General features: G+C 57.0%; 2 protein-coding genes across 4 annotated transcripts in view; both read left to right on the top strand.

Annotated features, from left to right (window-relative positions):
* DCHS1 (dachsous cadherin-related 1) overlaps window positions 1–5,378 on the top strand; it is a 35,393-nt gene extending 30,015 nt beyond the window's left edge. For all 3 annotated transcript variants that reach the window (XM_035114976.3, XM_035114975.3, XM_088668894.1), the window contains exons 20-21: window positions 330–468; window positions 751–5,378. In XM_035114976.3, coding sequence (XP_034970867.3) covers window positions 330–468; window positions 751–3,317 — 2,706 coding nt within the window. In that variant the 3' untranslated portion in view covers window positions 3,318–5,378. The remainder of the gene's footprint in view (window positions 1–329; window positions 469–750) is intronic.
* A 10,128-nt stretch (window positions 5,379–15,506) lies between these two features.
* Window positions 15,507–23,426, top strand: TPP1 (tripeptidyl peptidase 1). The gene is made up of 13 exons (XM_035114983.3): window positions 15,507–15,565; window positions 15,666–15,767; window positions 16,298–16,437; window positions 17,565–17,715; window positions 17,816–17,937; window positions 18,286–18,464; window positions 18,604–18,802; window positions 19,138–19,326; window positions 20,581–20,653; window positions 21,160–21,280; window positions 21,602–21,760; window positions 21,847–21,984; window positions 22,161–23,426. Exons 1-13 carry the CDS (start codon window positions 15,546–15,548, stop codon window positions 22,296–22,298), a joined length of 1,731 nt encoding a protein of 576 aa, XP_034970874.1. The 5' UTR covers window positions 15,507–15,545; the 3' UTR covers window positions 22,299–23,426.
* The last annotated feature ends 221 nt before the right edge of the window (window positions 23,427–23,647 follow it).

The raw sequence follows: 23,647 nt of genomic DNA, 5'->3' as shown, positions 1-23,647 counted from the left end.
ACCTTCAGTTACAAACCTCGATGCAAATCGCTATGTTGCTGCTTTAGTTTAAACGTCACTTACGCCAAATATGGAAAAGTATCTGGGTGTGAGTTGCCCCCTTCAGCTCAACATGGCTCAGTCATGTGCCAGAGAGACCACGCCTCCCCCCCCGACACCCTCCTCATTGCCCTCATTCTGCTCTGCTCCCCCTTTGGCTCCTCGCACAGGCACCCAAGGGAACCCAGGAGGCCCTGGGGGGGGGCAGCTCATGCCAACAGGTTTCCCCCACAACCTTGGAGGGTAAATGAATGCCAAGGAATGACTGGTAACCCTCTGTGTCCTCCCAGGTCGTACTGCCAGAACACACCCGAGCCGGCAGCCCCATCCTGACCCTCAGCGCCACAGACCTGGACTCGGGCGCCAATGGGGAGGTCACCTACCAGCTGGCCAGGCCAAGCCGCTTGGTCTCCATCCACCGGACCAACGGTAGGAAGGCAGCAGTGGGAGGAGGCTGTATCCACAGAAAGGCCCCTGTGAGACGCCTTGGAGGGGCAGGGGCAGTTCTGAAGTGGGGGGGGGGACTTTGGCTGAGCTCTTCCTTCTCCTCCTTTCTCCTCTTCATCTCTCTCCTCTTCTTTGTCTTCTGTGATGTTCTTCCTCCTCTTTCTCTTCCTTCTTCTTCTCTTCCTTCTTCTCCTTTTCCTTTTCCACCTCCTCCTCTTCCTCCTCCTCCTATTCTTCCTCACTGCCCTTTCTCTGCCCTCCTAGGGACCTTGTTCACCACGCAGCTCCTGGTGCTGGACCCGGGGAGCTCCACACTGGACATCCTAGTGGAGGCTCATGACCGGGGCACACCCAGCCTTTCGGCCTGGACCACGGTGCAGATCCAAGTGCTGGACGTGAACGACCACGGGCCTCAGTTCTTGAAGCCGCACTACAACGCCTGCGTGTCGGAGGACCTGCACCCGGGGACCACCCTGCTCACCCTGGAAGCCACAGATGCCGACGTGACGCGGGAGAACGCGGCCCTTGACTACACCATTGTCAGCGGGAACAGCGGCCACGCCTTCCAGTTGGAGGGCCGTTCCGGGGGCGCCAGCGCCCTGGTGCTGGTGGAGCCCCTTGACTTTGAGGCCGTGGCGGTCTACAACTTGACGGTGGCCGTGTCAGACCGGGGAGTGCCTCAGCACAGCGCCATGGTGTCCGTACTTCTCACTGTGCTGGACGTCAACGACAACCCCCCGGTGTTTGGACGCTCTGCCTACCACGTGGCCGTGAGCGAGGGCACCGTGCCCGGGGCAGAGCTGCTGCGTGTGGGAGCCCAGGACCCTGACTCGGGGGCCCACGGCCAGGTCCGCTACACCATCAGCTCCGGGGACCCTGGCGGGCTCTTCCAGCTGCACCCCTCCACAGGGGCACTGCGCCTGGCCAAGGCGCTGGACTGCGAAGCCCAGGCCCTGCACAGCCTGGTGGTGCGGGCCTCGGATGGAGCAGGCGGCCACTTTGCCCTAGCGTCCGTCACTGTGGAGGTGAAGGACGTCAATGACAACCTCCCCTACTTCCCCCTGGAGGTGCTGAGCTGCAGCCTGCGGGAGAACCTGCCGCCAGGGAGCCTGGTCACCACTGTGCGGGCCGTGGACCTGGACGTGGGAGCCTTTGGGGAGCTGCACTACGCCCTGCTGCCGACCGAGGGGAGGGAGGCCTTCGCCATCAACAGCAGCTCCGGGGAACTGCACGCGCTCCAGCCCTTTGACTTTGAGCGCACGAAGGCCATCCAGCTGCGGGTGCAGGCCACGGATGTTGGCAACACGTCGGCCACGGCCACTGTACGTATTCTGGTGACTGGGGAGGATGAGTATGACCCCGTGTTCCTCAGCCCAGCCTACAGCTTCGAGGTCCCCGAGGGTGCCCAGCGGGGGCAGAGCATTGGGGCCGTGGTGGCCACAGATGAGGATGAAGGCCCCGACGGCGTGGTGCTCTACACGCTACTCAAGCAGTCTCCCTTCTTCGGGATCAACCAAACCAGTGGCACCATCTACCTGCGTGTGGACAGCCAGGCGCCCTCGGGGGGGCCTCCCAAGCAAGAGCCCCGGGAAATGGTGCTGGAGGTGCAGGCCCACAGCCCCTTGCCCGCCTCGCGCTCGGCCTCCACCCAGGTCACCGTGGACGTGACGCACACCTCCTTCGGCCTGGTGCCTGACCTCAACCTGCTGCTGGTGGTGGCCGTGGCTGCCTCCCTCGGCGTGGTGGTTGTGCTGGCCACTGTGGCTATTGTGCTGGCCCTGGTCCGCTCACGGCAGAGCCGTGGCCCCAAGGAGGTGGATCTGGCCCATGTGCAGAGTGGCTCCATGCAGAAGCTGGGCCACAGTGAGCCAGCCCTGCCCGGCGGTGACTGCCTCTACCACGAGGCTCTGCCTGGCTATGGCACAGAACCGGCCGGCCCCTACACCCGGGGTGGGTCTCTGGACCCTTCCCACTCCAGCGGGCGAGGCTCAGCCGAGGCTGCCGAGGATGATGAAATCCGCATGATCAATGAGTGCCCCCGCATGTCCAGCGTCACCTCCTCCCTGCAGGAGCACCTGGCGGCTCGCGGACCTGACTCCGGCATCCAGACGGACGCAGACCGTCTCTCTGACGTCTCCTGCGAGCCTGCCACCCTGGATGCGGCTCACTGGTTCAAGAACCGGAAGGGGCCCGGTGGCCTGCTGCTTCCCGGCCAGCCCCCCCAGCTCTACCGGGAGGACGGGGGCAGCAGCGGTCCCTACCTGGGGGCCGGCTGTGGGCTCAGCGTCTCCTCCGCCCCCAAAGACTACTCTTTTCCGGAGGACGGGAAGCCATGTGTGGATGGGTCCTTGACAGCCATTGTGGCCAGCGATGAGGAGCTTCGTGGCAGCTACAACTGGGACTACCTCCTCAACTGGTGCCCCCAGTTTCAGCCACTGGCCAGCGTCTTCACAGAAATTGCCCGCCTGAAGGACGAGAGCTCCCTGCGTAAGCCCTTCCCCACCAAGCCCAAGCCCCGCATCGACCCACCTCCACTCATCACCTCCGTGGCGCACCCGGGCGCCAAGTCAGTGCCCCCCAAGCCGGCCGTGGGGCGAGCCTTCCCCCACCTGGCCACAGCCTCCTCCTCCTCTCTGCGACGCTCCCCCATCAGCCATGAGGGCTCCCTCTCCTCGGCCGCCATGTCACCCAGCTTCTCTCCCTCTCTCTCCCCACTGGCAGCGCGATCCCCCATGGTCTCACCCTTCGGGGTCTCCCAGGGGCCCTCGACGTCCGCCATCAGCACCGAGCATTCCCTGGAGGCCTCTGAGGAGGCCGAGCTCCGCATCTAGCTTGGGACTCTGGAAAGGGTGTTGACTGAGCACAAGCCCCCTCCCCGCACTCCTGGAGCCGAGACTGTGGGACTTTGCTAGGCTGGCTCCTGCGTCTGGGGAGCTCTGCCTGCAGGAGAGTCGTGGGTTGCAGAAACTGCCCTGGCATCACCGTCCTCACCTCTTCCTCGATGCAAAGGGATGCTGTGAGGGGCAGAATGCGTCCCTCTCCAGGCAACTGGCTGGCAAAAGTGGTGGCAGGACATGGGCTGCGCTCCCAGGGGGGCATTCCATGCCTGGCACAAGGACCACTGCCCTGTGACAGATCTCATTGCCATCCTTCCACTGCCCCCGCCCCATGTACAGACACTACTCACAGGAAGACACACACCACCTTCTCAGTATTGTTCCACCCCCACCCACCCCCATGTGGCACTGCTCCCCCATGCACACGGAGCTGGCTGGGCTGGGTCTGCTGAAGGGGCGTCTGGCTGAAGCCCCCGTTGCCTCTCAGGGCTGTCACTGCCCCCTCCAGACCCGTGAGATGCTGCTGCTGTTCCAAGCTGCTCCTGTAGAGTCAGCAATTGCAATGGGACTCAAAGGCACCCCAAAGCAGCAAAGGGGGCAGCCAGCATGGAGGGGCCTCTTTGCTTGACCAAAGCATCTCTCTCTCTCTCTCTCTCTGCCAAGGTAGGTGCAACTTCTGCCCTTCACAGTCCCGCACCGTGCCACCAGCTCCCCTTCCATGCCAGGGGCCCCTGTGCCTTCCTCCCACTGCTTGCTTTGCACAGGCATATGCATGCCTTGGGGGGCTGGTTTCCCCCCCCCCCCAACACACACAAGCAAATCTTAACCTAGGAAGAGGGCACCTTCACTTTGCTCGCTCACACTGGGTGCTGCCCAGGAAGGGCAGCACTCTTGACAGCTTGGCACTGGGTGTGAGGGCCATGGGGTCTTGGGGTGATACAGCACCAATACCCTTCTTGTCTGTGTTGCTCTTTGTCTGAGACTGAAGCAGGGGACCCCAGACTCCCCACAACTCTCCTTCAAAGCAATACCTCCCCCCCCCTCAGCACAGACTGGCCACTTGCAATAACCAAGTGCCCCTCCCTTGGCTTCTTTTTTTCAGTGAGGGGAGTGAATGGTACTACAGTAGCAATAATTAAACAACCCTGTCTGTCCACCCCCATCCTGCCCTACAGGCACATACATGAGAATAAGGGCAAGCAGAGGGAGCGGCCTCTCCTGAACCCCTCCAGCTCTGGCTGGTAGCAGCTGTCTAGACAGGGGACCTTCCCAGGCCTAAACTGGAGAGGCTGCCAAGTTTTGTACCCAGGATCTTCTGCATGCCAAGCAGCTGCTCCACCCTTCCCTGCCAGTGCTGGCAAGAGGCCATGTTCCCGCACAAAGTAAAATGCCCTGCAGATGGAAAGCTAGCATGTCAGGAAGGGAAGGACCTTGAGGGGCCACAGGGGCTTGAAAGCTGCAAATGGGAAGAGTTGATGGGTGCATTGGGCAGGATACTGAAGAAGCATAGGAAGCATGGCGGAGAGACCCGTCAGGGCAGGGGCGGGAAGGGGACGGAAGCTGCAACAAGTTTGCTCCTTGCCCACAGGGTTCCCAGAAGGCTCCTGCACAGGAGGGTGGGGGTGGCAGCCAAGGGCACTTCCTCTCCAGGCCGGGAAAAGCTCTACCAGCAGAACTGCTGCCTGCATGCTCAAGACCACTGGCCCAGGACTTTCTGAGGTTACAAGCACAGGAGACCCCTGCTGAGCGGGCGAGGGATGGTGGCCCTCTGTCCCCCCACCGAGACATGTCCTGAAGCCTCCCTCTCTGGCATCCTCGTCCGCCCCCGGCCTTTCTCTTTCCTGACTGCAGCCCAGCCTGGCAGGCTCTGTTTATTTATTGTAATCTGTTTCCTATTTCCAGCATTTTGTATCTTTTTGTATTGCTGAGCACCCGCAGCATGAGAAGTCCCGGGTGCCCCGCCCACCCCCTCCCTTGCCCTCCTTTTGAGCAGGGACCAGATCCAAGTGCCAACTTTTTGAAGTAATGCCTTAATAAACCACATCGTGTTTGTAAGGACTCGTCTTCTTGGGGGGGGGGGGTCGCTGAGGGGATAAGACGGGGCCCGTACCCCCCAAGGCAACCTTTGGGCGGGCCGCTTCGGGGTGGCATCTTAATGGGCCAGAAAAGAAGAGCTTTCGGGTCCAGGATCCGGCATCCTGTTCTGTCCTCGCAGTGGCCGACCAGACGCCCCCAAAAGAAGCCGGCAAGCAGGATCCGAGCCAAGAGCCTTCGCCCCTCCTGTGCTTCCAGCCACGGGCAGGCAAAAGCAGGGCTGCCTCTAGCTGCAGAGTCGAAGCATAGTCGTGGCGGCTCTAGCCCCCGATTGCCCCCGACGGGGCTCTCGCCCCTCCATCGCCTGAGCAGCCTCTCTTCCTCCTGGATGGCTGTTCCCTCCAACGCCCCTCCCCCCAAGTGCAGTTTGCTCGGGTTACCCCACTCCGACGCCCAGACCTGCGGCGGCGAGGAAAAGCCCCGGCCGGCGCAGTGGGCGAAGGCAGAACCAAAGCGGACTCCGCCGGAGCTGGGGGTCGGGGCTGCTTCCGGAGGCCCTGACTGGACGGCGGACGGGGGCTTTCGCGACCCACGCGACCCTCGACCGCTGCAGCCAGCGGTCCTGCCTGGTCCAAGCTCCCGCCCCGTCGCGCGCTCAGCTTTCGGGGGCGCCGCCGCCGCCGAGCTTCATCCGCTTAGCCTAAGCCCCGAAGCAGATGCGCCTAATCAGGCCGGCTCAGCTCCCCGCGGCGGCCAATTGGCAGGATTAGCCAGAGTGGCCCGAAGACACACACACACACCCCGGCCGGCAGACGTGAACTCCGGGTGAGCTGCGAGTCTTGCCTGACAGGGGTGGACTAGATGACCCTGGGGAATCCCTTCCAACTCTATGATTCTACAGCTGCACGAACCAGCCAGGCAGCCCCGCTGTCTTCACGCCCCTCTGGAGCCCCCGAACCCAGCCGAGCGCGCGGCCTCTCGCGACCCTCTAGGAGGTGAGGGGGAACCCCCGCGGGGCAGACGCGCCCACTGGGAAGGGGCTTGGGGGCGGAGGCTCCCCTGCAGCGTTTGCCCCGGGCACGAGCCTTTGTCGCAGTTCGGGGGCGAGCAGCTGGAGGGCACCGGAGAGAGCACAGGAACCGTGTTGCTCCGACTAAACATTCAGAAAAACTTTCTGACAGTAAGAGCTGTTCAGCAGTGGAAGAGATTCCCACGAGAGGAAGGTGGAAGTTCTTAAACAGGTTGGATGGCCATCTGAGGTCCAGAGCCAAGGGCCTTCTGGCGGTTCCCCCCTGCGAGAAGTGAGGTTACAGGGAAGCAGAAAGAAGGCCTTTTCGGTAGTGGCACCCGCCCTGTGGAACACCCTCCTGTGAGATGTCAAGGAGCTACCGGTAACAACTATGTGACTTTAGAAGACAGCTGAAGGCAGCCCTGTTTAGGGAAGTTTTTAATGTTTGATTCTATTTTTAATATTCTGCTGGGAGCTGCCCAGATGGGCGGGGTATCAATAAATTATTATTATTATTAGTAGTAGTAGTCATGGATGCTTTAGCTGAGATTCCTGCAGGGGGTTGGACTAGATGACCCTTAGGGTCCCTTCCAATGCTAAGATTCTATTATTCTAACCAGGAGGGACATGAAAAGGGAAGAGCAGTGATGACTTCCTGGCAGGAGAAGTCTCAGGTCAGGTTGGAGGCACGCACCTTGTCAGTGAAAGGTATAGAAGCCAGGGGAGGGGAGGGGCCCCACTGTTGCTGCAAGTGCTCCATGGGGCCCAGACCTGTGGGCCACTGCCTAGAGCCTGGAAGTGTGTAAGCATGTTTATCCAGAGCACGGTGGAAGCTGCTGTTGATCTCTCTTGCCAAAAAAAGATATATAATAATAATAATTTATTATTTAACCCCCGCCCATCTGGCTGGGTTTCCCCAGCCACTCTGGGCGACTTCCAACAGAAAAACAAAACAAAACAATCGATTAAACATTAAAAGCCTCCCTAAACAGGGCTGCCTTCAGATGTCTTCTAAAAATCTGGTAGCTGTTTTTCTCTCTGACATCTGATGGGAGGGCATTCCACAGGGTGGGTGCCACTACCGAGAAGGTCCTCTGCCTGGTTCCCTGCAACTTGGCGTCTCGCAAAGAGGGAACCGCCAGAAGGCCCTCATTTTGGACTCACAGCTGTCCATGGAGGCGCAGGTCAATTCTGTGTCCAGGACAGCTGTCTATCAGCTCCATCTGGTACGCTGGATGAGACCCTACCTGCCTGCAGACTGTCTAGCCAGAGTGGTGCATGCTCTAGTTATCTCTCACTTGGACTACTGTAATGCGCTCTATGTGGGGCTACCTTCCAACAAAACATTAAAATACAGAAATCCATCAAACATTAAAAGCTTCCCTAAACAGGGCTGCCTTAAGATGCCTTCTAAAGGTCTGGTAATTGTTGTTCTCTTTGACCTCTGGTGGGAGGGCATTCCACAGGGTGGGTGCCACTACCGAGAACGCCCTCTGCCTGGTTCCCTGCAACTTGTCGTCTCGCAAAGAGGGAACCGCCAGAAGGCCCTCAGTACTGGACCTCAGTGTCTGGGCAGAATGATGGAGGTGGAGACGCTCCTTCAGGTATACTGGACCGAGGCCGTTTAGGGCTTTAAAGGTCAGCACCAACACTTTGAATTGTGCTCGGATGTAGATCTTTCAAGACCGGTGTTATGTGGTCTCAGCGGCCGCTCCCAGTCACCAGTCTAGCTGCCGCATTCTGGATTAGTTGTAGTTTCCGGGTCACCTTCAAAGGTAGCCCCATGTAGAGCGCATTGCAGTAGTCCAAGCGGGAGATAACTAGAGCATGTACCACTCTGGCAAGACAGTCTGCAGGCAGGTAGGGTCTCATCCTGCGTACCAGATGGAGCTGATAAACAGCTGCCTTGGACACAGAGTTGACCTGTGCCTTCATGGACAGCTGTGAGTCCAAAATGACTCCGAGGCTGCGCACCTGGTCCTTCAGGGGCACAGTTACCCCATTCAGGACCAGGGAGTCCTCCACACCTGCCCGCCTCCTGCCCCCCACAAACAGTCCTTCTGTCTTGTCAGGATTCAACCTCAATCTGTTAGCCGCCATCCATCCTCCAACCACCTTCAGACACTCACACAGGACCTTCACCACTGGTTCTGATTTGAAAGAGAGGTAGAGCTGGGTATCATCCGCATACTGATGAGCCCAAACCCCCTGAAGATCTCTCCCAGTGGCTGCATGTAGATGTTAAAAAGCATGGGGGAGAGTACAGAACCCTGAGGCACCCCACAAGGGAGAGCCCAGGGGTCTGAACACTCATCCCCCCACCACCACTTTCTGAACACGGCCCAGGAGGAAGGAGCGGAACCACTGTATGACAGTGCCCCCAGCTCCCAACCCCTCTAGACGGTCCAGAAGGATGTTATGGTCAATGGTGTCAAAAGCCGCTGAGAGATCCAGCAGAACTAGGAAACAGCTCTCACCTTCGTCCCTAGCCTGCCAGAGATCATCAACCAGTAGTGTGACCAAGGCAGTTTCAGTCCCATGATGAGGCCTGAATCCCGACTGGAAGGGATCCAAATGGTCCGCTTCTTCCAGGCATGCCTGGAGTTGTTCAGCAACCACTCGCTCAATCACCTTGCCCAAGACTGGAAGATTTTGAGACTGGGCGATAGTTGGCCATATTGGCTGCATCTAAAGATGGTTTTTTAAGAAGCGGTTTAATAACCGCCTCTTTCAGCGGGTCTGGGAAGGCTCCCTCACAGAGAGAAGCATTCACCAACCCACAAAGCCCATCGCCCAGCCCTTTTCGGCTAGCTTTTATAAGCCAGGATGGGCAAGGATCAAGGAGACAGGTGGCTGGTTTCACTCATCCAAGCAGCCTGTTCACATCCTCAGAGGTAACAGATTGAAATAGATCCCACGCAACATGACTAGACAGATCTCTAGCACTCCCCCGCCCCAGCCCTGGCCCACGGTGGAGTCTACCTCTTCCCAAATCTGAGCGACTTCATCTGCAAAAAACTTTGCAAAATCATTGCAGGAGATCATGTGGCCCGTGCCGGACCCCGATGGAGCAGGTGGTTCTGCTAAATTGCGAACCACCTGAAAGAGTCTCCTGCTGCTGTTTTCTGCAGATGCAATAGAGGCGGTGAAGAAAGTCTTCTTCACTGTCGCTACCACCACTTGGTAGGCTCAACATTGAGCTCTAACCCATGTCCGGTCAGCTTCAGAATGAGTTATCCGCCACCGGCGCTCTAGCTGTCTCAGCGATTGTTTCATTGCCCTCAGATCTGTGGAAAACCACGGGGCTGTCCAGGCTCCATGTAATCGGAGAGGGCGCTTCGGAGCCAAACAGTCATTAGCCCTGGTTAACTCCACATTCCAGCGGGCTACCAGGGAATCGGCTGAGAGGCCATCAACATGGGATAAAGCATCCCCTACCACTCTCTGGAAACCATTTGGATCCATTAAGTGGCGGGGGCAGACCATCCGAATTGGTCCCACCTCCCAGCAGAGGGGAAGGGTTGCGGAGAAGTCCAGTTGCACCAGAAAGTGATCTGACCATGGCACTTCTTTAGTTTCACTTTTACTTAGTGTCATATCACCAACATCCATAGAGGTAAACACCAGGTCCAAGGCATGTCCGCGGCTATGAGTTGGGCCAGACTTATTCAGGGACAGCCCCATGGAGGCTCATCTTTAACTATGAAGGGCCATGACACCAGGCATCACTTGGGTGGCCCTGGCCCTCCGTTTCCTTTGCCTTATCAAATTACAACTTGGGGAGATCTTTTACTTCCAGCCGCCCAGCACAGCAGCCGGCTCCACCTGGGAAGCTCTCCATAAAATCCATCCAAAGTCTGCACCATTATGCCCTTAAATTAAGAATGGGTCTGTATCTGACTAAATTCTGCTCAAGGTACATTTGTTGGTAGACCTAAGCTAGTGAGGCCTTCTAAGAGCAAAGGTTCTGCTCTGAGTCTGTCGTGGGTCTCAGACCTTGGGCGGCCACCACTGTGATCTCCAGCAGCAGCCGCCCCTGAGCAGTTCCTCTTTGTGACATGTTTAAGCATCAAGGGCAAGTAGAGCACTTTCTACCATAGTTGTTCCCTGGTTCTGGATCTCTCTTCTGCCTGATATTTGCTAAAACCCAAGTCTGGCCACTGGCTGAAGACATCTGGGCAAATACCTTTCTGATCCCTGTGGTGTCGGGATGCCTTCTCTTCCTTCCTGTTGTTCTTGCTCTCACTTATGTAGGGAAAAAACCAGTCAAACAAGAACATAAGGAGAGCCTGCTGGGTCAGGCTATGAACTGATTTCAAGTCAACTGGCCTAGTTTGTGATGGTTCTTTTTTGTTGTGTAAGTTGGAAGCCAACAGCTGGGGGTAGGGCAAGTCTTTCCTTTGTCTTTCCTTCCCCAGGATCCACCTTCTCTGTGGGAAAGGATGTCATCAAGCCATGGGTGTAGACAGGGGGGGGCAGGAGGGGGCAGCTGCCCCCCCCTAGAAGCAAAAAATTATTGTATTTTACAGACCATAACCAATACTTTGCCCCTCCAAAAACTGAAGTGGAAAGGGCTTTGCTTTAGCAAGAGCAGCTCTCCACTTGCTGGGGGCGGGAACACAGCTGTAACAAAAACACATCAAATAAATAAAGCAAAGTAGCTACCAGTACTTAAGCAGTTAAGACAATGGAGCAGAATATCCCTTCAGGCAAGGTCCACCCTATTCACCCTATTGTTATTCAGTGGGAGTTGTTAATGGGCATTCAGGGATCGCATTAACAGTTCTATTGGCGATTTAATGAGGGTGCAGAGGATTCAATTTGACTAAGGTGGCCCTGCAAGGCTAAAAGGAAGTGAATAAGAAGGGGGGGGGGCTGTAGCTTTGATAGACACAGTGATGTTTATAAAAAGCAGTGGTGTTCCAGTCTGCCCCTCCTCCTGCATCTGTATACTGTAAATCAGGGGTGGCCACCTCCCAAGAGACTCTGATCTACTCACAGAGTTAAAAACTGGGAGTGATCTACCCCCTTTTGGGGGGTTCAGGTCAAAGCTGTTGAGTTTTTTTAAGGAAGGGAAGCCCTGTTTTGGGGGGTTTAGGTCAAACTTGTTGAGCTTCTTTTAGGAGGGAGGGAGGCCCATTTTTGTTTAGGGCTTCAGGTCATAGTTCAGCTTTTTTTAGGGAGGAGGAAAAATTTGGGTGAGCTTTTTTTAGGGGTGCCAGTGATCTAGCAGTGATCTACCACAGACATCCAGTGATCTACTGGTAGATCACAATCTACCTGTTGGATGTGCCTGCTGTAAATCAAGCAGAGAGAAAGCTGCTTACAAGGCTCCTGTACAGGTGTACCGGTATCTTCCTCTTGCTGCAGAGTTCTAGCATCACAGCGTCACCCAGAGGCACCCACAAATGTGAGTTATCCCTCTCTCTATTTCTTCCTTCCTTTCCTCCCTCTTCCATCCTCAATAAAATACGGGGGGGGCAGATAAGCCCCACATAGAAAGCCCATCAACATGGGGGGGGGAGGACTCTTTAAAATACAGTATTTACCAGTAATTTCTTTTGGGGGGGGAGGCACCTAGGCCTCTAGGAGTTGGCTGCTATGCCTAGGACAATTCAAGAAAGCAGAATCATGCATATGCTATGGTAATATATCAATAGAATCATGGAATTGTAGTCGGAAGGGACCACAAGGGTCATCTAGTCCAACCCCCTGCAATGCAGGAATTTTTCCCCAATGTGGGGCTTCAACCCACAACATGGTTGAAATATTATGCTGATATGCAGCAACGCCTCGGAGCCATCGAGACTGCGGCCCTGTCTTGCCTTGCCCTCGCCTGCCCTGCCACCCCCTCTCCCCTGCCCGACCCTCCCATCCTCTTGCTGCAGAGTTCCAGCTTCACAGCATCACCAGAGGCACCCACAAATATGAGGTATCCCTCTCTCTATTATTCCTTCCTTCCCTCCCTCTTCCATCCTTAATAAAATACTGGGGGGGGGCAGATAAGCCCCACATAGAAAGCCCATCAAAATGGGGGGGGTGACTCTTTCAAATACGGTATTTACCAGTAATTGGGGGGGGGAGGCACCTAGGCCTCTAGGATTTGGCTGCTATGCCTAGGAGTAGGACAATTCAAGAAAGCAGAATGATGCATATGCTATGGTAATATATCAATGGAATCATAGAATTGTAGTCGGAAGGGACCACAAGGGTCATCTAGTCCAACCCCCTGCAATGCAGGATTTTCCCCCCAAGGTGGGGCTTGAACCCAAAACATGGTTGAAATATTATGCTGATATGCAGCAACGCCTCAGAGCTGTCGTGACTGTGCTGTGCCTTCCCACGCCCTCACCCGCCCTGCCACCCCCTCTCGCCTGCCCGACCCTCCCGTCCTCTTGCTGCAGAGTTCCAGCATCACAGCATCACCCAGAGGCACCCACAAATATGAGTTATCCCTCTCTCTATTTCTTCCTTCCTTCCTTCCCTCCCTCTTCCATTCTTAATAAAATAGGGGGGGCAGATAAGCCCCACATAGAAAGCCCATCAACGCCTCGGAGCCGTCGTGACTGCGGCCGTGCCTTGCCTTGCCCTCGCCCACCCTGTCACCCCCTCTTGCCTGCCCGACCCTCCCGTCCTCTCCAGCCAAGCAGGGTAGCCGCCGCCGTTGCCAGCCCCAGAAGCACAAGGTGGCCGCTGCCGCCGCTGCCGCCACCACTATGTCGTCAGGCCAGCTGGCCCTGTAGCCCCGCCCACGTTCCCACTTTGTGGCCCCGCCCCTGAATGATCATGGCTTGCCCCCCCCTAGTTTTGATCCTGGCTACGCCGTTGCATCAAGCTGCTTGCAAAGAAGCTGTAGCATGTAGACTGTGTTGAGAACGGGACCCATGGAAGGCTGCATTTCTCTCTGCAAGAATCCTCCAGGGTTCACCCTGGAAGCTCCGCAGGGAAGCAAGATCTCCTGGACTGTGAATACTGTGACCCTTCCACTTATGACCAGCCTCTGTGACCTTGGGAGGCCCACAGGCTCCCCATCTCCAAATGGAGTAGGAAGACTGGCTTTTATGCTCATGTCCTGCTTGCAGGCTTCCCCTGGGAACATCTGAGAAGAGGATGCTTGACCGGACAGGCTTTTCCTCTGATCCTGCAGCCAGGCTCCTTTTGTGTTTCATCAACGTCAAAAGCCTCCCAGGACTTCCTTCGGAAGGAAGCAGCTGGGATGCAGGATGTGTCCTTGGAGGAGTTGTTCTTATTTCACCATCAGGTCACAGGTTGTGACAATTTAGTAAGCAACCGTAAAAGCATTTCAAAACAAATTAGTCACAGGAAGAAGGTGGGTCCTGATGACATGCACCTCGGGCGTCAGAGGCCAGGGGGAAGAAGGTGTGCCTCTTTCACATGGGATGGAAACTCCAAACCATGCAGTTGCACCTGGGGGGCGGGGAGTCCCGGCCCCTGCTTTTCAGTGCTCAGAGAACTGCAATGTGTCTAGCAGTAGCCTGTGACTAAGGAGGGTGTTCTGGGGTGTGGGGTGCAGGTGAGTCCTGCTTTTGGCCGGATCAGATTGCTGGCCCTTGCAGCCCAGGGCTGTCTGACTGGCAGAAGATCTCTGGCATCTTGAGCAGTGATCAGTCCTTTTCCTGGCCCTCCAGCTTGAATGCAAGGAGCCCATGCATTATAGGTAAAGGTAAAAGTAAAGGAGCGCTGGACGGTGGTTAAGTCCAGTCAAATTCGACTAAGGGGTGCAGCACTTTCTGGGTCATGTGGCCGGCATTATTAAACCGCTACTGGAGCATGGAGGACCATGGCGAGTGCCAGAGCACCATTTACCTTCCCGTCGCAGCGTTACCTATTTATTTCCTCCCACTGGTATGCTTTAAAACTGCTAGGTTGGCAGAAGCTGGGACAGAGCAACAGGAACACACTCTGTTGCACGGATTTGAACCGCCAACCTTTTGATCAGCAAGCCCAAGAGGCTCAGTAGTTTAGACCACAGGGCCACCCATGTCCCACAACGCTACATTCTAACACGAACACCACTTGCTGCGAACAGCACAAGTCCCCCTTGCGGGTTCCTCAGAGACGTCTGGCTGGCCACAGAGACAACAGGGAGCTGCACTAGATGGGCCTTTGGTCTTCCTCTGCAGGTCCCTCCCACCAACCTAACTTGAGAGATGGGTGTGAAGCAGGAGGGCTCCTGTGGGGAGTGTTCATCCTTTGAGGCTGTGGTTCTAACCTAGTCTGGATCTGGGCTCCACCCTTGAAACGGATGCCAGTGCCAACCAATGCCAGTCCCCCTTCCACAGAACATGGGATTTTCCCCATGGGCCTGTGTTTTCTCCGCAGCAGGCGATGCTTCTTACTAGGTAGTTTTGGAAGGCAAAGCAGCAGACCACTCTCTGCGGCCGGGGACTGCAGCTGAGGCGAGGGCTCCTCTCTTTCCCAAGAGATGTGCTGGTGATGTGAACGATGGGCAAGTGTGCCTGGCAGCACTCTGACATGCTCGTGCATGGGCACCATTTCATCTCCCTTTCTGATCCCCACACACTTCCAATGCCTGCTAAAATGCTTTTCCTTTCTTAAAAGCAAAGTTAGTCATGCAATAGCCCTCAAACCGCAAGTGGGCATCTCGCGGGCCTTTGCTGTGGGCCTGGAGGTTGCCCAAATAAACCCTTGCCCACGTGTGGTGCAATTGTGGCGGGAAAGGTGGTGTCCCGTTGCCTTCCTCCCCATCAGGATCCCCAGGGCGAGCGTTGCCGCTTCCAGCGCAGCCCCCGGGAGAGAAAAGGCGCCCGAGTTCTGCCTTACGTGGATTACTCTCACCTGGCGAATGCTTTAGAAAGGGCTGCTGGATTTATTCCTTTCCCGATTCGCAGATTTCCCGGAAAGGATTTCCTAACATTTCGCCCAACATTTCGCGACCCCACCATCAGGGCTGAATAAAAACGCGCTTTCCTTTCTTTTTAATGAGCCCTGTCCTTTCCTTCCACCCCCTCTCGCCCGCCCCGGCGTCGCTTCCGGCGGCCAGTGTAGCCTCTGAGCACGCACAAAGTGTAGGCAGCTCAAAGCAACCCAGCGGGCGAGTCACGTGATATGGATGTCTCTCCCCGCAATCATGTGACGGGCAGCTTCTCACGTGACTCAGATCTCGGATCCTGCCAAGAGCGAGAGGCTGCGCTGCGATGGGGCTCCTAGACCGCCGGTACCAGGGCGCGGGGGGCGCGCGGGGGGCGCGCGGGGATGGGGGGGGCAGAAGCTTCCCGTTCCGCTGCCTGACCCCCCCTCCCGTTTCTCCCGTGCAGGTGTCTCCTGCTGGCGCTGCTCCAGCTGCCCGCCTTGCTCCGCTTGGAGACCGCCGCCGCCGCCGCCTTCGGGTGGGCTCCGGAGCCGGACCAGCTTTTCCAGTAAGCGGCCGCAGCAGGGCCGGGCGACGGGGAGGAGGCGGTGGCGGGGCCGGGCCGCCTCTCGTCGCGGCGGGCTCCTTTGCTAGCGGGGACCCCGGCCGGGCCTGGGGCGGAGGGCGCCGTTGGGGCAGGAGGACGATCGCGGCGAGCGACGGGCGCTTGAGCCGGGACTCGACCCAGGGAGATCGACTTGCGAAGCGGAGGGGGCGGGGGGCCGACCGCGGAGTCAAGTTGGGGGCCGCGTGGCAGGAAGGACCCGCCCCCAGGTGGGTGGGGTATCAATAATAATGTTATTATTGTTATTAGGGGGTAGGTTTGGTTGGGGGACGCAAGCCCCTTTGGCCTTGCCAGCTGAGCTTGCCGGATCCCCATCGGTCTGCTGAAGGAGACTCCTTTTCTGTGAAATAGGCGCATGGTGTTAATTCCCAGTTCTTCTGGGGAAAGAGCGGGATTTGGCTGGCGCTGCCAGGCTTGGGCACTGTTCTTTCCTCAGCTTGGTTCCCCCTGTGACAGCCGTGTCTCTTTCCCAGGATCCCAGAGGGATGGAGCTGTCTGGGTCGAGTGGCGTCCTCGGAGGCGCTGAGCCTGACCTTCGCCCTCCGGCAGCAGAATGTGGGGCGCCTGGAGGAGCTGGTGCACCGAGTCTCCTCTCCAGACTCTTCAGAGTATGGTAATGCCCCCCTTCTCTCTCTGCCCCCCCTGCTTCTGCCCCTCTTGCTGGGGCTTCCCTGATCTCTCAGTACAGCCAAGAGAGCCAGCCTTCTTGTGACTCAGGGGCACATTTCACGTGGCCTTAGAGGACTGCACAGTGTTCTCCTTGCAACAGTCCTCTAAGGTAGGCACATCCTGTTCTTGGGCTCCCTTGCAGCACTTTGGAGGCCAAGGCTGGCAGCCCCTCACAATGCAGCTCTCAGAATGTCTCCCAGGCAGTGAGTCCCACTGAGCTAAGCAGGACATGGTCCTGTCTGCTCCAGAGAAGTGGACACGGAGCAATGGATTCAAACTACAAGAAAGAAGATTCCACCTCAACATTAGGAAGAACTTCCTGACAGTAAGAGCTGTTCGGCAGTGGAATTTGCTACCAAGGAGTGTGGTGGAGTCTCCTTCTTTGGAGGTCTTTAAGCAGAGGCTTGACAGCCATATGTCAAGAATGCTTTGATGGTGTTTCCTGCTTGGCAGGGGGTTGGACTGGATGGCCCTTGTGGTCTCTTCCAACTCTAGGATTCTATGACTTCCTGCTCAGCTACTCTTGCACAATCTTTGGCGCTCTGGTGGCTCCCTGGGAGGAGCACCTCGTAGGGTTTGTGGGAGGAAGGCAGGCAGGCAGATTTCCTCTTCCCAATTCCAAGGGCATCTTTACATCACAGGACCATCTTGGTGGTTTTCTGGTCTCCTCAGGGAACTCTCTTTCCTGGGAGGCGGAAGTTGGCTAGTCTAGGAGTCCCTAGCAGAGCTCTCAGCCCCCTTCCAGTGTGGTGTAGTGGTTAAGAGTGGCAGACTCCTAATCTGGGGAGCCGGGTTCGCGTCTCCACTCCTCCACATGCAGCTGCTGGGTGACCTTGGGCTAGTCACACTTCTCTGAAGTCTCTCAGCCCCATTCACCTCACAGAGTGTTTGTTGTGGGGAAGGAAGGGAAAGGAGATTGTTGGCAAGCAGCGATGGAAGACTGTGCCCTTGCTTGGCTGCCCAGCTCCCCTGACAGTTGGGGGTGGGGGTGGAGGGAGACCCCTGTGACCCTTTGAGGTAGTTGGGCCACCATAAGTCTCCTTCCCCCCCCCACTCCACTTTGTCTCGCAGGCCGGTTCCTGTCTCTAGCGGAGGTGCAGGCCCTGGTTGCCCCCTCCCCTCAAACGCTGAATGCTGTTCGCAAATGGCTGGAGGCTCATGGGATCTGGGACTGCACAGACGTGGGCACCAAGGACTTTTTGCAGTGCCTGGTGCCAGCCGGGTGAGTTGAGATGTGGGGGCTCTTGGGTCAAGGGGGAGGGCACAGAAGGCACCCTGAGCTCCCCCCGCAACTGACCCTGACCCGAGGCTTCTCCATGCAGCGTGGCAGAGCAGCTCCTCCCGGGTGCACAGTTCCAGCGCTATGTCAACGGGGAGCGAAGCGTCGTGAGGTCCCCCTTTGCCTACACCTTAGCGGAGGAGGTGGCCGAGCACGTGGATTTTGGTACGGAAGCCTTGGGGAAATGGGGAGCGGCAGCATGGGACCCTCTGCCCCCCGTGTGCATTAGCCCAGACTCCCAGGGAACATCCGGTGGGGGGGGGAGTGTCTAGCCCTGGAAATAGGCAAATATCTTCCCACCACAGGAGTGGGGGATCTGAGCTGCTCTTCACCCAGCGAATAAGTGGGTGGTGATGAAGGGAGGGCTGGCGGGCCTGACTGAGCAGATCTGCCCCCCCCCCCCAGTCAGCCTTGAGCCTTGGGCTGAGCCAAGTCTGCTTTAGGTGCCCCCTTCCTTCTGCCCCAAGGATAACTGCAGCCTCTGCTTATTCTCCTCCTCCTCCCAATTCTCAGTGGGGGGTCTCCATCGCTTCCCTGCCGACAGGAAGGCAGTGAGTAGGGCCTGGACTGCAGGAAAGGCGCTGCTCTCCACCTTTCACCTGGGGGTGACACCGGCTGTGATCCGGCAGCGGTACAACCTGACTGACAAGGATGTGGGCAGCTCCCCCAACAACAGCCAGGCCTGTGCCCAGGTAACTAGGGGGTGTTCTCCCCCCCCTTCAGTGTCCTGGAGCCAGCTGCTCTCAGCCCAGCCGCCCCCAGGGGTGCAGCTAGCAATGAGGTGTGATGGGTCTGGGTGCCCCACGCCTGCCTCTTCTCTTTCCCCTCCAGTTCCTGGAGCAGTACTTCCACCAAGCGGACCTGGCTGAGTTCATGGGCTTCTTTGGGAAGAGTTTCCCTCACCATTTGCGTGTGGACCAGGTGGTGGGGCACCAGGGCTGGGGCAAGGCCGGCGTGGAAGCCAGCTTGGACGTGGAGTACATCATGAGCTCTGGGGCCAACATCTCCACCTGGGTCTTCAGCAACGGAGGTACTGACCAGCCCGCTTGGCTCCCTGTCTTCCTTAGCTCCCCAAGGGGAAGGGGTCCAACCTCTCTGGGAAGTGGAGTGGGGCAGGAACTCCTGGCTGTGATGTGGCCGCCTGGCTGCTTTCTCTGCGCTACCCTCATCCTGGGACCAGTCGGGGCTGAGTGCTATATTGGAAGGTGCTGAGGCAGAAGGGTGTCTCTGGGGCTGGGGGTGAGTCGTGGGGTTGAGACGTGGCTTGCAGTGGAAGTGCAGGCTACCCCCCCCCAACCCACTTTCCCCCGTTTGCTGTGCAAGGTGGGCTCCCAATGGGCCCTGCTGATATTCCTTCTCCCCCAGGGAGGCATGAAAGCCAGGAGCCTTTCCTGCAGTGGCTCCTTGTGCTCAGCAACATGTCTGCCCTGCCCTGGGTGCACACGGTCAGCTATGGCGACGATGAGGACAGCCTGTCCCGGGCCTACATGGAGCGGGTCAACGTGGAGTTCATGAAGGCAGCTGCCCGAGGGATGAGCATCCTCTTTGCCTCAGGTAGGTGGGGGCAGGCAGCCTGAACCCTTGGGTTCCCCTCCCTCGAAACACAAAGCACACGCTACAAAGGCAGAAAAATGCAGACCATAGAAACCAACAAAAACACTAGCATCCCTGACCCCCCAGCCACAGTACTCACAGTTTAAAAGGCCTTTGGGACTGGGAGAAGAGGAACATTTTTGCCTTTCACCTAAAGATGTGCAAAGAAGGGGCCAGGCGAGCATCCCTGGAAAGAGCGTGATCGCACAAGCGAGGAGTCACTACAGAAAAGGCCCTTCTCATGTTGCCACCCTCAGGTGGTGATCACAAGATCCAGGTCAGATACTGACTTCAAACAGGCCCTTAAGGCCTGCCTTGTATTGTAGAAGGAAGGCAGGGGCAAGATTTATGTTGACTTGGGGCATTTTATTGCCCTCCTTGGCAAGCTTGTGGTTTTATGCTGTGATTTATATTGTGTGTTAGAGCGCTTTCAGAGTTTCCTATTTCAAGACATAAGGTAAAGGTAAAGGGACCCCTGACCATTAGGTCCAGTCGTGACCGACTCTGGGGTTGCGCGCTCATCTTGCATTATTGGCCGAGGGAGCCGGCGTACAGCTTCCGGGTCATGTGGCCAGCATGACAAAGCCGCTTCTGGAGAACCAGAGCAGCACACGGAAACGCCGTTTACCTTCCCGCTGTAGCGGTTCCTATTTATCTACTTGCATTGTGACGTGCTTTCGAACTGCTAGGTTGGCAGGAGCTGGGACTGAGCAACGGGAGCTCACCCCATTGCGGGGATTCGAACCGCCGACCTTCTGATCAGCAAGCCCTAGGCTCAGTGGTTTAACCCACAGCGCCACCTGGGTCCCTATTTTAATACATAGTATTGCTTAAACGTCCCTTAATGTTAGGTTGTAGGCTGCTTTGGTACATTTAATATAAAATGTATTAATCTGAAGTATTTGTACCTCAGTGGTTAATTTCAAAAACAATTGCAAGGCAGTTTTCCAAGCGTATAATTGAAAACGTCAAATATAGAATCAGTGGTATAGAATAAAACAGTAATGGCAATAAAATAGTGTAGCAGCAACATTTCACAAAGGCAATAAAATTCAGGTTGCTGTCAATTAGAAGCCCGGGCCGATAAAGCAGTTTCCATGGTGTGCCTGAAAGGGGCAGAGTTGGGGTGAGGTCAGCATGTTTGGGGACAGAGTGAAAGTGGCTTGCAAGTGCCGCGACCAACTGGCCAAGTCCTTGGCTGCCCTTTCCCTGCAGGTGACTCTGGAGCAGGTTGTCGGTCAGTCCACGGAGGGAAGCACACCTTCCGGCCCAGCTTCCCAGCCTCCAGGTGAGAGGAGAGGAAGGCGCTGTGAGGGGCTTGCAGAAACCCCTGCTCTTCCCATGTCAAGGTGGGGCTGGGGAAGGGGGCTCATGACCCAGATCCACCCACAGAGGCCTGCCCCTTCTGCATCCCCCCCCCCCAGCTTTATGCAGGCCTGGCTCTTGCCTTTCCAAGTCTTTCTCTGAAACCAGGGCAGTGAGCTACTTGCATATTTTTCACAATGCAGAAATTCTGCAGCAGATATTAGATCTGAAATCTGCAGCCTTACTGAAAATGCCCAGCCCTGCCTGTGGGGTTAGGCCTCTGGGTTGGCAGGGGAGTCCTCCTCCTGGGGGGCTTCAGAGGTCGCTGCTACCTGCCCTTTGATGGAAGCAGAATCTTCTCGGGGGGGAGGGGGGGCTGTTGCGTTCTGCCACCCTTGGACTGCCTGTATCTCCCTGGTCATCCTGAGGGGCTGGTACCCCCCTGGTCTGTCGGTGCCTTTGTGACGCCTTGCCTTGCTGTGCTCGCAGCCCCTACGTGACCACAGTGGGTGGGACGTCGTTCCAGCACCCCTTCCTGGTCAGTGATGAGGTCACCGACTCCATCAGCGGGGGAGGCTTCAGCAACGTCTTCCCGATGCCAAAGTACCAGGTGAGTCCCATTCTACTTGCAAGGGGCCATTGGGGCTTCCTGCTGGCTCTGACCCATCATGGCAGATTTCAGCCTGCAGCCCCTGGGCCCTTTGGGGTTTTCCAGGATCCACTATCACTATGGAACTCATTGCCGTAAATTGTGAACATTTGCATAAATGGCTTTTACTGTGGTGAAGTGGTGGATTTTGAAGCGCAGGAGCTCCCCCCCCCTCCCCCCCGAGACCAGAAATGAAAGATCCAGGCAGATGGGACCTGGGATCCCTCAACCAGGACCCGTCTCAGCTCTGCCTCCTTCCTCTTCCCGCCTTTCCCTCAACAGACAACAGCTGTGAAGCGGTTCCTGAGCACGACCACCAAGCTGCCACCTTCCAGCTATTACAACAAGACGGGCAGAGCCTACCCGGACCTGGCTGCTCTCTCTGACAACTACTGGGTGGTGACCAACCGCATCCCCATGCCCTGGGTCTCGGGCACTTCGGTGAGGATGCTGCCCGCCTGGTGCCTGCTCCTGGGCAGGGCCGCCTGTGGGTGCCGCACCTCACTCTGCCTCTCCTCCCCCGACAGGCCTCGACTCCTGTGGTGGGGGGCATCATAGCTCTGATCAATGACTGGCGCCTCCAGCGAGGGCAGCCCCCCCTGGGCTTCCTCAACCCTGCCCTCTACCGGCTCCAGGAGAAGGGGAACAGCACCGCCCTCTATGACGTGAGTGTGGGAAGGGGCTGGGGCCGCATCCTGCTGAAGCAGCTTGGTCCTTGGCTTGGCCAGCCGTGTGTGTGTGTGGGGGGGGCAGCCTTTTGTTTGCCGCATGGGGCAAAGGGGGGAGGCTTTTTCTGGGGCTGCTCTGCCTGATGACACGCTCTTCCTCTCTCCTCTTCCAGGTGACCAAGGGCTGCCACTACTCGTGTCTAGATGAAACTGTGCAAGGCCAAGGATTCTGCGCTGCTCCTTCCTGGGATCCTGTCACCGGCTGGGGGACACCAAACTACCCAGAGCTCCTGTCTGCCCTGCTGGGCTAGGCGCTGGGGGGGGCTAGGTGGCCACATCACACTTGCAGACATCCATGGTGCTTGGCCACTCAATAGCTGGGGGGAGTTGCTTGGTGTCCAGCAGCCAAAGTCCCATCTGCTCAGGGGGAAGGCGTGTGTGGGCCCCTCACTGCCCAGGGCTGGGTGGGAATCTCAAGCTGCAAGATGGAGGCAGGGGGCATTTCAGAGGGGCCCCCCCTGCCTCCTTTGCATGACCACAAAGTGTGCATTAGCCTAACAGAAAAGACAGTGGAAGCAGAAATATGCACATTCATCTCTGTGAATCTATAGTGATACGTCGGGAGGGGAAGGTGCATAACAGTCTCAATCATGTGTTTAGTGTGTGAAATACATTGAAGTGGAAAGAGTTGTGTGTCTCTCTTAGCAAATGTGAGAACTTTGCATCTGCAGCTACACAAGGGCAGTCCCATGATTGGCCAATCAGGTAGGAGGAGGGGTCACAGTGTGTGCCCCCCTCCCCATACCCCAAACCAGCCTATCTGGTGCCTGAGACCTCTGAGGATGAAGCCCTGCCTCTAGGAAACTTAGATAGCCAAATGACCAGTTCTTCACCAGCTCCAACTGGAAACTACCTCATTGGAGTGAAGGTGGGGGTTGCCCTCCCGCTGTTGGGGGCTCCACAAGATGCAATGCCAGCTCAGTCCCTCTCCTCTATGTCACAACTCCCTAAGCAGAAGGCCTTGCTTGGGTCCTGGCCCTGATCCTGCCCCACCTGCAGGAACCGCTTTGCCAGCATTACTTGGGCACCATTTGCAGGCTGGGGAATTTGTGGGAGCCCAGTTCAATGCCTCCGTTGCCTGTGAAATCTTTGCCAGGCAGTTGCCCCCCCCATTCTTTCCCTCCTGCTCCAAAGTCAATGGAGGCAGCACTTCTTCCCCTCTCCCACCCCCTAATTTGCACTAGAGCATTTAATGTGGAAATACTGATATTCTTCCTCCAATAATGGATTTATATATTCAGCTTTGATAATTCTAAATACAATTACTTATGGTTGTGATTTCTTTTTTAAAAAGCAACAACAGATTTGTGGTGTTTCGGGCTCATGGGTGTGAATGCAAAAGCAGAGCAATAAATAAATATTTTGGAGAGTTGCTCCCATCAGGGCTGTCCTGTGCTGTATTGATTTCTGCGTTCGGTTGGGTGCGTCTCTCAAACTCAGCCTCGCCTTCCCTGACTGGCAGCAGCGGCCCTCCCAGGCTTCTGGCTTTGGGGTCTCTCCCAGGTCCACCTGCAGATGTTGCCGGAGGGGACTAAGCTGTCGGGACCCCTTCCGTTCTTCCCGATGTTGCTCGAGTCTCGCCCCGTGAGAAGCAGCAGCA

This window comes from Zootoca vivipara, chromosome 4, assembly GCF_965207765.1.
Source record: "Zootoca vivipara chromosome 4, rZooViv2.hap1.1, whole genome shotgun sequence".
Classification (NCBI taxonomy): domain Eukaryota; kingdom Metazoa; phylum Chordata; class Lepidosauria; order Squamata; family Lacertidae; genus Zootoca; species Zootoca vivipara.
Note: the sequence above shows the minus strand (reverse complement) of the source record. Positions and strands in the feature narration are given on the sequence as shown.

Bases quoted from the DNA above. Each gene is read 5' to 3' on its own strand.
- TPP1 (XM_035114983.3), top strand. From the start codon at position 15,546: ATGGGGCTCCTAGACCGCCG. The intron at 16,438-17,564 runs GTAATGCCCCCC...TTTGTCTCGCAG, and splicing joins TCCAGACTCTTCAGAGTATG to GCCGGTTCCTGTCTCTAGCG. The intron at 18,803-19,137 runs GTACTGACCAGC...CTTCTCCCCCAG, and splicing joins CTGGGTCTTCAGCAACGGAG to GGAGGCATGAAAGCCAGGAG.